This window comes from Acomys minous (genome assembly GCF_964271855.1).
Source record: "Acomys minous genome assembly, chromosome: 16".
Classification (NCBI taxonomy): Eukaryota; Metazoa; Chordata; class Mammalia; order Rodentia; family Muridae; genus Acomys; species Acomys minous.
This window is the reverse complement of record NC_140498.1, coordinates 40,863,896-40,876,073: the sequence shown is the minus strand read 5'-3', so window position 1 is coordinate 40,876,073 and position 12,178 is coordinate 40,863,896. Positions and strand designations below refer to the sequence as shown.

The 12,178-nt window shown below is 49.3% G+C and overlaps 1 protein-coding gene across 3 annotated transcripts in view; it reads left to right on the top strand.

The window, feature by feature from the left end:
• The window catches only part of ABCA3 (ATP binding cassette subfamily A member 3), a 60,013-nt gene that overhangs the window by 12,724 nt on the left and 35,111 nt on the right, over positions 1-12,178 (top strand). For all 3 annotated transcript variants that reach the window (XM_084764720.1, XM_084764718.1, XM_084764719.1), the window contains 7 exons: positions 905-1,000; positions 1,095-1,359; positions 2,491-2,618; positions 4,451-4,616; positions 9,303-9,562; positions 11,239-11,355; positions 11,601-11,721. In XM_084764720.1, coding sequence (XP_084620846.1) covers positions 947-1,000; positions 1,095-1,359; positions 2,491-2,618; positions 4,451-4,616; positions 9,303-9,562; positions 11,239-11,355; positions 11,601-11,721 — 1,111 coding nt within the window. In that variant the 5' untranslated portion in view covers positions 905-946. The remainder of the gene's footprint in view (positions 1-904; positions 1,001-1,094; positions 1,360-2,490; positions 2,619-4,450; positions 4,617-9,302; positions 9,563-11,238; positions 11,356-11,600; positions 11,722-12,178) is intronic.

Sequence of the window (12,178 nt, the reverse complement as noted above, 5' to 3'; positions counted from 1 at the left end):
CCATGGGACACATGTGGAGCTTAGGAGTCAGTTCCCTCCTTCCACCTTTACCTGTGTCCTGGGAACCAAACTCTGGTTCTCAAGTTTGGCTGCAAGCACTTTTGCCTGCTGAGCCCCCTTTCCAGCCTTGAGTTTCCTTTTACTGGTTCTATATCGGTTAAGAGTAAAGCCAGGGCTCACGCCTTTGAGCCCAGCACTCAGGAGGCAGAGGCAGGCAGGTTGCTGTGATTTTGAGGCCAGCCTGGTCTACAAAGAGAGTTCCAGGACAGCTAGGGCTAAACAGAGACACCCTGTCTCCAAAAAGGTTAAAAAATAAAATAAATAAACAAACAAACAAACAGTAAGGATGGGAATTCTGTAAGTCAGAATATTTTGCTATGGTAGTAGGCCAAACGAATACAAATTACCGTAACAGATGTACATAGTAACTACAGCATCTGAGTGGTATTGGTCCAGTAATAAACACCACAGCAGCAGTTGGAGAGCACATGAAATGTTTGCTGTTGGGTGGGCAAGAGAGCTCCTGCGGGGAAGGGCCTTCACCTCCAAACCTGATCCTCCAAACCCACATGCTGGGAAGGGAAGAACAAAGTCCAAGTAGTTGTTCTCTGACCTCCACATGTATGCCACGGCATTTGTACATGGATACATACAAAAATAAATGAATACGATGTAATAAAGCATGTAGAGAAACACAGCAGTTGCCCCAAAAGTGTGTGCACTCTCTGGACACACAGGAGGGTGTGTTTGGGACATCAGACGGCAGCCTTACTCTGAGGAAGTGTTTGAGGATTTTGAGGATTAAGGTAGCAGAAAGGAAGGTGAGAAAATACAGAGGAAAGGGGCCTGCGATTCCTCAGTAGCCATGGTGTGTATTTTCATGGCACTGTTTTCCATCTTTAAGTCTTGGGCCTCTGCTTGGTGTTGGCCCTGAGCCTGCGGGAGGATGGCGGTGCTGCGGCAGCTGGCGCTCCTGCTCTGGAAGAACTACACTCTGAAGGTGAGGTCAGGCCCAAGGACCGGCCATCCAGGTTATCCCTCAGGGAGGGCCCTCAAGGATGCCACTGTCAACAGGGTGATCGTTTCTCTTGTAGAAGCGGAAGGTTCTGGTGACCGTCTTGGAACTCTTCCTGCCCCTGCTGTTTTCTGGGATCCTGATTTGGCTTCGCTTGAAGATCCAGTCAGAGAATGTGCCCAATGCCACTGTTTACCCAGACCAGTCCATCCAGGAGCTGCCCCTCTTCTTTTCCTTCCCGCCACCTGGAGACAGCTGGGAGCTCGCCTACGTCCCTTCCCACAGCGATGCTGCCAGGACCGTCACCGAGACGGTGAAAAGGGAACTAGTGATCAACATGAGAGGTGAGACCCGGGGAGGGGGAGGTTAGCAGGGTTCTTGGGGCTGGCTTGCTTCTAGCTGTGCGTAGAATTCAGACTGCAGGATGCAGGGAAAGCTGAGTCCGCACTCAGTGGCCCGTCATGTTGGCCGTTCACGTTCGTTAACCCCTGGGCCACCTTGTCTCATCACAAAAAATGAGACTCAAGGGCCTGGCCTTCCCTCTGTCCAGTGCTGAGGGGCTCAGTGAAGAAACGTGTGGCAGTGGCGGTGATGTCAGGCTCCGTGGTCACACTTTGTGAGAACAGAGGCGGGCAGGTGGACTCAGTCCAGGAAAGCTGTTTAATTCTGAGAGCAGAGCACAGTTTGAGTACATAGTACAAATAACCTTCCTGGGATGGGGTTTCAAGGAGACTGCTCCGAATAAAGCCCCTGAGGGCCTGTGGAGAGACTGCCCAGGTAGTGTGTGCTAGCCTCCTTTTCTACATCTTTGCTTTCAAGATGAAACTATTGTCCCCTTCCCCCTTGCCTGTTGGCACGTACTTCCCATGGCTTGTTTTACCCCACCGAATGATTACAGCAAAGCTCTGAATAGAAAAGGAGGCATGGGGGGGGGGTGTGGGGAACAGAGGTCATCTCAGCACTTGGGAGGCAGAGGCAGGTGAACCTCTGTGAGTTCGAGGATAACCTGGTCTATATCATGAGTTCTAAGATAGCCAGGGCTGTGGACTATAGAGAGAGACCCTGTCTAAATATAATGGTAATAAAAAAAAAAACATAAAAATAAAGCTTGTTGTGATTGGGGCACGAGGAGTGGGGATGAGGAGAGCACTACGGCTGCCATAGACTGCGGCCCCTGGCCCTGCTCGGCTACAGCTTTCTGTGACTTGGCCCCGCTGCTGGCCTGCCACCCACCCTGGTTCAGACTGCAGCAGTAAGGATAACTGCTGTCCAGTGCTTAGCCCCACTGGGCAGTTCTGCTATCCTCAGCAGCCTAAGTCTCTGCCAAGACAGAAGCCACTCTAGTTTTGAGGGTTTCCAGAGCTTTCGGCGATCTTGTCAGTGTGCTGTCTTTTATCTGAAGTGCCCTCGCATTGCCAGGCTTTGGAGGGGGCAGGGATGATTGGGCAATGTGTGGCTTCCTGCTTCGTCCACAGTGCACGGCTTTCCCTCCGAGAAGGACTTCGAGGACTACATTCGGTATGACAACCACTCCTCCAACGTGCTGGCAGCTGTGGTATTTGAGCACACCTTCAACCACAGCAAGGACCCCCTGCCACTGTCGGTGAGGCTTTCACCACATACACAAATACACGCACACACACACACACACACACACACACACACACACACGCACACACAGGGCTGAGCCTCAGTGTCCCCTTGGAACCCACTACACCTGCAAATATACTTTTCCTTAACCCCTACCTGCCTGAGAGTAGTCACCAGATTGTCCTTTGGGACCAGTATGATATTCAGTCCCCACTGAGGAAGGTTGGTGATGTTAACTCCTCAACCCAGAGAAGCTTTTTAAATCTACTCTCCCCTAGACAATCGTTTCAGGCCCCCTTCCCCCCCCTTTTTTTTTCTTTTTTGGTTTTTTGAGACAGGGTTTCTCTGTGTAGCCTTGGCTATCATGGGCTTGCTTTGCAGACCAGGCTGGCCTCAAACTCACAGCAATCCACCTGCCTCTGCCTCCTGAGTGCTGGGATTAAAGGTGTGCACCACCACGCCCTGCCCTGCCCTCAGGCCCCTTTTACTTTTGGGTTTTACAAAAGGTCTCTGGTCTTCTTTAAATAGGACCAACTAGGATAGAGAAGCATATGTTTTGGACTTAAGTGTGTCTAAAGAGATAAAGGAAGGTCTTTGCTTTCTGGGTGTTAATAAAACTAAGCCACTATCTCACATCATTGATTCTGCCTATGTAGCATCGAAAATATATTGCTGAGCATGGTGGCACACATCTGTAATCCCAGCACTCGAGAGGCAGAGGTAGGCAGATCACTGTGATTTTTGAGGACAGCCTGGTCTACAAACCTAGTCCAAGGCTACACAGAGAAACCCTGTCTTGAAAACCAAAGAGAGAGAGAGAGAGAGAGAGAGAGAGAGAGAGAGAGAGAGAGAGAGAAGTGGCTAGTGGCTACAAACTTCCCATAAGCACCCCTAGTGCCCGTGTTTGTCCCCCTGTCCCTTCTAGGAAGAATGACTGACTCCCTTTGGGGCTAGAGAGATGGCTCAGCTGTTAAGAGCACTGACTCTTGGGCTGGAGAGATGGCTCAGCGGTTAAGAGCACTGTCTGTTCTTCCAAAGGTCCTGAGTTCAATTCCCAGCAACCACATCCATCTCTAATGAGATCTGGTGCCTTCTTCTGGTGTGCAGGTGTACATACAAGCAGAACATTGTATATGTAATAAATAAATAAATCTTTAAAAAAAAAAAAAAAAAAAAAAAAAAAAAAAAAAAAGAGCACTGACTCTTTCAGAAGACCCGGGTTCAATTCCCAGCACCCACATGGCAGGTCACAACTGTCTCTAACTCCAATTCCAGGGGACCCAACACCCTCTCACAGACATATATGCAGGCAAAACACCAGTGCACATAAAACACAAATAAGTAAATCATTTTAAAAAAAAAAGCTGGGCGGTCGTGGCGCACGCCTTTAATCCCAGCACTCGGGAGGCAGAGGCAGGTGGATCGCTGTCGGTTCGAGCCCAGCCTGGTCTACAAAGTTAGTCCAGGACAGCCAAGGCTACACAGAGAAACCCTGTCTTGAAAAAACCAAAAAAAAAAAAAAAGTGGGGTAGTGGTGGTGCACGCCTTTAATCCCAGCACTCGGGAGGCAGAGGCAGGCGGATCTCTGAGTTCAAGGCCAGCCTGGTCTACAAAGTGAGTCCAGGACAGCCAAGGCTACACAAAGAAACCCTCTCTCGAAAAACCAAAAAAAAAAAAAAAAAAAAAAAAAAAAAAGACTTCCTCTGAGACTTTGAGGCAAAATAGGGTAGGACATGGTGAGTTCCTGGTAACAGCACGCTACTGAGGCACCCCTCACGGCTCTCAGGCATGAGCCATATGGTCTGCACCCTTCGGAGCGCGTGGCTGTCAACCCTGTTTCCACAGGTGAGGTACCGCCTACGCTTCAGTTGCACACGGAGAAACTACATGTGGACCCAGACGGGAAATATTTTTCTAAAGGAGACTGAAGGCTGGCGCACCACCTCTCTTTTTCCTCGTTTCCCAAGCCCGGGACCAAGGGAGCCTTCATCCCCTGATGGTGGCGAGCCGGGTAAGAGACGCTAAGGCTAAGGCTTTGGTACAGGCCTTTAAGTGTGGGAAATGAATTAGGATGAGCAGGAGAGGTGTGGCCAGGAGAGGCTGTGTGCTGCTCAGTAGACCCAGAGCTCAGGAGAAGCAGCAGCCATCTATCACACCAGTTGCCCATGGCAACCAACTGCTGGGCTGTAGTTCCTCAAGCCTGTCTTGTTTCTTGAAAGCAATAGAAAAATATCCCTTAAGCCAAGCATGGTGGTACATGCCTTGAGTGTCAGCAGTGGGAGGCATAGGCAGGCGGATTCCTATGCATTAGAGATCAACCTGTTCTACGTAGTAAGTTTCAGGCCAGCTGAGAGATCCTGTCTCAGAAAAGAAAAAAAGAAAGAAAGAAAGAAAGAAAAAAAAGAAAGAAAAAGAAATCTGGGCCTGGAAAGATGGTTCACAGGACTGGGGCGAATTCTCATCACCACATGGTGTCTGATACCTGTCGCTCCAGTTCCAGGAACTCTAATGTGTCCTCTGTACTCTCCAGACAGCAAGCACTCATGTGGTGCACAGACAAACATGCAGTCAAAGCACCCAGGCACGTAAAATTATTTTAAGAAAAATTTTAAATCTTAGAGGACAAGACTGAGAGACTTCAGTATGTACAAATTCAAAAATTTCCCCCCCCAAAAGAAAAAGTCCTATCACCAACATTTGCAGTAGTTGACAAAAGAAAAATGTCATAAACCAGGCATAATGGTCCAAACCTGTGAAAGGCTGTTCCAGGTTGTTTAGAAATCCATGAAAGCCTGCTGAGGTAAGTGGGAAGGTTACAACACCAGCACATGGCCCGTCACTTCTAATCCTACTTTTGTCCCAGATGCCCATGCCTCAGACTCACTGACAGTGTTCCAGGGATGATGAAATGGCTCAGGTTAAGAGCATGGGCTGCTCTTCCAGAAGACCCACATGGCCGCTAGCAGCCATATGTAATGCCCATCCCAGTTGACCAGGCATGTACATGGTACGCAGATGTATATGCTGCAAAATACCTATTCATGTAAAAAAGATTTTTTTTTTTAATGCCAGGCATGGTGGTGCATACCTTTAATCCCAGCACTCGAGAAGCAGAGACAGGTGGATATCTATGAGTTCAAGGTCAGCCTGGTCTACAAAGTGAGTCCAGGATGGCCAAAGCTACACAGAGAAACCCTGTCCCAGGGGGAAATTTTTTTTTTTTTTTTTTTTTTGCGACAAGGTTTCTCTGTGTAGTCTTAGCTGTCCTGGACTCACTTTGTAGACCAGGCTGGCCTTGAGCTCACAACGATCCGCCTCCCGAGTGCTGGGACTAAAGGCATGCACCACCACAACTGGCTAAAAAAAATTTTTTTTTAATTAAAAAAAAAGAATATCCCCCAGAGCACTCTGAAAGAACAAGAGAGCCCACAGCACAACACTATTTCTTGTGGTTTTACTGATGATCACAAACATTCTCCCTGAGAAAAAGTGATGAATTACAGAGTGATGACATCATGCCTTTAGACCAGTGGTCCTCACCCTTCCTGATGCTGCGACCCTTCAATACAGTTCCTCATGTTGTGGTGACCCTCCCAACCATAAAATTAATTATTTTGTTGCTACTTCCTAACTGTAATTTTGCTGCTGTAATGAGTCATAATGTGAGTATCTGATAGGTGACCCACAGAGAAGTTTCAGTCCTCAGGCTGAGAGACACCGCCTTAGACTGTCAAGTCACCACAAAGTTAGGATGATGAAAACTGCTGAGCCCCATGGTAGTCTCCTGAGAAAACAATATGTGGGCAAGCAGCAGGCAGTTACTTGAAGAGAAAACAGCAACATCATGAGAAGGCAAAGTTCCCGGGGTCCCATGCTCAGCTGAACCCCTTGCCAGCTATGTGGCTCCCTGGGCCTAAGTGTTTCTGTCCAATAAGGACAGCATGGGCTGCTGCGAAGTGTCCAATGAGAACTGCTGCTGCACTGGCCTTGTCACACACCAGTGACGTTATGATCATAAAGCCAGAGTGAGACAGAGGGATGGCAGCGCTTGGTAGCCTGTGTTAGGGGTGTGGTTAGTTTTTTTGCTTTTTTCTTTTCTAGAGGCTGGAGCCCAGGTGGCTAGACAGTTTTGTGTCTCAGGATATCTGTGTCTGCGTTCTCATGCCCATTCCCCGGTCTGTGGTGAGGCTGAGAGCTTGGGACCTCAGGCTGCCTTTTCTCAATCCTAAACCCACTTCCTCCTTGGGTCTGTCTGTCTGTCTGTCTGCCTGCCTGCCTGTGTCTGCCTGCCTCTGTCTGTCTGTCTGTCTGTCTGTCTGTGTCTGTCTGTCTCTCTCCCCCCCCCCCTCCCTCCCTCCCTCCCTCCCCTTGTACCCCTTAGGGCACTGTGCTTGATACTCCTACAGGCCCCTTTCCTTTTGAGCTTTTTATTTAAGACCCTTTGGAGAGTTCAGAGGAGGCAGCTGAAGTAGGTCAAGTTTATGATCCCTAAGTTGGCCCCATCCTAGCCATCAGAGCCTTGGCCTGTTTCGGACAGAGGACAGTTAAGCCTGCTAGTCAGCTGATTCAAGGTAGCAAAATTATTTCAATTACCCTCCAGTAATTGCCAGTGTAATTGCAGGATCCTTATTACTCTTCCCAGGTTTTCCTGATGGTGATGTCTTTATCTAAAGGTTCTGTTAGCAGTGCCATACTTGGCTTTACACCCAGATCTGGTGTCTGGCCTAAAGGCATGGAGCCATGCCAGGAAAATTAAACATGTCTTCACTTAGTCCGGGCTGAAATGAGGGCTGAGGCGAGCATGAAGTGTGTGAATCGAACAAGTGTCAGAGATCGCTGATCCTCTTGCAATGTTGGCTATTTGGAGTTGTGTGTCATCCTTATTTTCCTAATAATAAAATTGTTCTTTACAAAAAAAAAAAAGTAGTAGAAGGCACCAGGTGTGGTGGCGCACGTCTGTAATCCCAGCACTCGGGAGGCAGAGGCAGATGGATCTCTGTGAGTTTGAGGCCAGCCTGGTCTACAAAGTGAGTCCAGCACAGCCAAGGCTGTACAGAGAAAGCCTGTCACAGAGAACAAACAAACAAACAAACAAACAAACACAAAAGTAGACAAAGGCTGCAGAAGAAAGTACCAGCCAAACCCCCTCTGGGGTGTTAATGACGGAGGAAGGACCGTGAGCCAAGGAGTGTAGGCGATGAGGACAAACTGGAAAAGGAGCAGCTTGCCCCGAGCACAGCCCAGTAGGCACTGCCTCTCAGTCAGTGAAGCCTGTGTCAGATTCCCAACAACCAAAGCTGCTAAAACACAGACTAAACTAACCCCTGCTGTTTCAAGCTGCCTCTCACCAGATCCTCTCTGGCTCCACTTGGGCAAGGATCTCAACCTCTGTCTCACCTCAGCCACCTCCCACCTAGACTTACAGTTAGCACCGGGGCCATTAGCTTCTTCCTCTTGACTCTTAGACTGTTGGGGGGACAACACTCAAGACCTGGCCCTCTCAACAAATACGAGAAGTATTTTCCTGTTCTTCACACCTTGCTAGTTATCCTTGTTTCTCCTGTTTGCCTTTTTTCTTTCTGTCTTTCTTTTTTTCTTTTAAGATTTATTTATTTATTATGTATACAGTGATCTACCTGCTTGTACCTCTGCAGGCCAGAAGAGGGCATCAGATCACATTATAGATGGTTGTGAGCCACCATGTGACTGCTGGGAATTGAACTCACGACCTCTGGAAGAGCAGTCAGTGCTCTTAACCACTGAGTCATCTCTCCAACCCATTTCTCCTGTTTTCAATTGCAGTGTTTTCTTTCCTGGTATCTTTTTTTTTTTTTTCCTGTTATCTATTTAGCTTAAGTTTTATCTGTTGAGAATTTTCAGTCAGCCTCTAATTTAAGAATTTGTGGTATACAGAATCTCTCTCCCACCAAGTTTATATCTGGTGTTTAGTGTGGTATGTGTGTGTGTGTATATAGTGTATAGTGTATGTAATGTGTTTAGTGTATAGTCTATAGTGTGTGCATGTGTGTAGTGTATAGTGTATGTTTAGTGTGTGCATGTGTATAGTGTGTAGTGTATGCTGGTGTGTGTGTGTGTGCCTGTGTGGTGTGTAGTATATGTAATGTGTTTAGTGTGTGCATGTGTATAGTGTGTGTGTGTGTGTGTGTGTACAACCATGCTCATGGGTAGACCAGTGTTATCATTTGGCACCTTGACACAGCGTCTCTTACTGGACTGTAGCTCACCATTTTGGCTCTGCTGGCTAGCCAATAAGCTCTCAGGATCTTCCTGCTTCCACCCTGGAATGCTGGGCTTTACAGACATGCATAGGAAGCCTTTATGAGGGTGCTGTGGCTTCAAAGCCAAGTTCTCGTGCTTATGTAGCAAGTGCTCAGACCCACTGAACTATCTCCCTAGTCCTATATCAAGCTGTTTTTAAAATATGAATGTGATCATGATTTTGTGTGGGTTAAGTATGAAGAAGTGTCACCTGGCAATATGAGGCATGCTCTCTCTTCTCCTTGGGGGCCACTGAATAGTGTCAGATGCTATTAGTGGTCCATAGAGTGGGGTGACGTTACCCTTTGCCTCCTCTGTCTTTGCACCTGTGGACCCAGGGAAGCCCTGTCTATTCAGAGCACATCCTTCTCTAGTGAGCAGCACCATGACACAGCCGTGCTCTTGTTTCTGAACTCAGGGTACATCCGTGAAGGCTTCCTGGCAGTGCAGCATGCTGTAGACAAAGCCATCATGCGTTACCATGCCAACGCCTCTGCACAGCAGCTGTTCCAGAAGCTCACGGTGATCACCAAGAGGTTCCCGTTCCCACCATACATCTCAGACCCATTCCTCATTGCCATCCAGTACCAGCTTCCGCTGCTGCTCATCCTGAGCTTCATCTACACCTCCCTCACCATCATCCGGGCTGTGGTGCAGGAGAAGGAGAGAAAACTAAAGGTAACCTTCTGTGCATGGCTTTGCAGTATGTCGGCAAGTCATCTTGAGAATGGCACGGCCATACTGGTGCGTCCTAGGACTCCCTCAAATGAAATGGCCTGACTCAAGGCTGCTGCCATCAGCCAGGGCTCCTTCCTGCAATCTGGAACGGTAGGATCCAGGCTGCAGTGTGGGCAGGCTGCTCTGCTGAGGGTCTGACGGCGGCCAGGCCTTCTACCTGCTCTCCAGGCAGCACTCCAGGAGTTTCGTTTTGTTTGTTTGGGGTTTTTTTCTTTGTTTTAGTTTTTGGTTTTTTAAGACAGGGTTTCTCTGTGTAGTCCTGGCTGTCCAGGAACTCACTCTGTAGATCTGGCTGGCCTTGAAATCAGAGATCTGCCTGTCTCTGCCTCCTGAGTGCAGGGATTAAAGGTGTGCACCACCCCACTCCTGACTTGTTTCGTTGTAGTTGCTTGTTCTTTGTTTTTGTTTTACATTATCTTTCTAACTTTTGTTTTGGGTTTTTTTCTTTAATATTTTTCATATAATATATTTTGATTATGTTTTTCCCCTCCCCTGGCTCCTCCAAGATCCTTCTGGTTTGGGAGGTTTTGTTTGATTTCAGTGATTAAAATGGAACTCAAGATCTCAGGAATGCAAGGGCTCTACCATTGAGACACACTGCCAGCCAAGAGCTGATTTTTACTGTACTCAGACTCTGGCAGTCCAGCTGTAGGGTCCTAGAACCCATAGGCAGCATTAGTCAGTGAGGAGCCGAGTTTCCTCAGGGCACTTCCTGTCCTGATAAACAGGTGAGAAAGGAAGGCATGGCCAGAGTTGCCGTGCACCATCTTACCCTGTTCCTCTAGAGACAGGAAATACCCTTCCCTAAAAGGATTTTGGGCTTCTCTTTCAAAGTGGGAAGGCGAGTGATTGGATGCCCAGGTCTCTTAACGCATGTTCCCCAGCCACAAACTGGTCACAGCCCAAGAGGCTGCCATCAGTGTGGTCAGTGTAGCCTGCAGAGTCTTTTCTGCCAACAGGCAGGAAGGAGCCAGGCTGGGTGACTCTGGCTGCTGCCACAGCCAGCTGCCACACCTGTGCCTTCTGGGACTCGGCTCAAGGAAAGGGAGGACTTGGGAGCACACTGTGGGAATTTGGACTCGGAGGATTCACCAGCTTAACATCTGTTGGGTACCTGCGTCAGGCTTGATGAGGCACAAGCAGAGAAAGGCGTTTGCTGGCATGACAGAGCTTAGTGGGCCCAATGGGAGGGTAGCCCTCATGAAGCAGAGCAAAGCCAGGCCCTGCTGCGTAGTGGGCCACGGGAGGGGTCAGCCCATCATGACTTAGGAAGAAAGGGCTATTAATACTGAAGTGACTTATCAGGGATAGCCTCCCAGTCAGGGTAGCATGGGACACTGATGAAAGGTAGGAAAGAGCTAGATTCTTACACTACAGGGCTGAGAGCTGCAGGACAACAGCTAGTGTGACAGGGCACAGCTTTCTCCATCCTCTCCTGTGTGCTGGATGATCCTGTGTGTGCCCTGCAGCACAGGAGTCCCGGTCTACCCTTGTGCCTTATATATGCACTGTATTTGTGTGAGCGGATTGGCACACACGGGGCTATGGGGGAAAACTACCAGCATGCAGACGACGGCATAGTGGCCTGGCTGGGTGATGCCTTCTGCCATTCGCAGGAGTACATGCGCATGATGGGGCTCAGCAGCTGGCTACACTGGAGTGCTTGGTTCCTCATGTTCTTCCTGTTCTTCCTCATCGTGGTCTCCTTCATGACTCTGCTGTTCTGCGTCAAAGTAAGTGTGGCTTCCGTGAGGGCTCTGGAAAGAAGAGGGCACAGAGGCCCCAACACTCAGGCCACTGACCTCAGGGCAAGTCTCTCCACTGCTGGAGAAGACGTAGCAGGGCTTCCCATTGGCTGAGGCAGGGATCCCTCCCTGTCCAGCAGTGTTCCTGTGACCTGGACCTTTAGGCCCCCCCTGGTCCATTTCTGCCTCCCCTGCCTGCCTCACCTTGCCACTCGGGCCGGCCTGTCCTGCAGGTGAAGAAGGGCATAGCAGTGCTGTCGAACAGCGACCCCTCCCTGGTGCTGGCCTTCCTGCTGTGTTTTGCAATCTCCTCCATCTCCTTCAGCTTCATGGTCAGCACCTTCTTCAGCAAAGGTGAGTCTTGTTGTTCCCCTTCGGCCAGCGGACTGGGGTGATCCAAGTCGAGGGACACTAAGGGGATCTGAGCACAGTTGAGGGGTCAAAGGGTCTATATTTTGATGACCCAGAGGCTGCATTGTCGGAAGAGAGAACCCCCGAAAGGTCAAGGGGTCAGCAGAACTGGTCGGAGGGAAAGACAGAAAGGCCAGCATTGACACCTGTGACAGAGCCTCTTGGAACCCCAGGAGGAAGCTGGACAGTAAATGAGGGCAGAGCACCTGCTGCAGGCTGAGGAGGAGAGGCGGCATGCTTTAGAGCAAAGGGGGATCGGCAGAAGGCGAGTGCGCACACTGTGCACTGCTGAGGCTACTAGAAACAGAAGCCTGAGCTCCCCCCAGCCCCCCATGATGGCTGGCACATTCCGGGCTGTTTCTGCTCTTTGACTTTGTGTTCAGCTTGTCGCTTTTGGCTG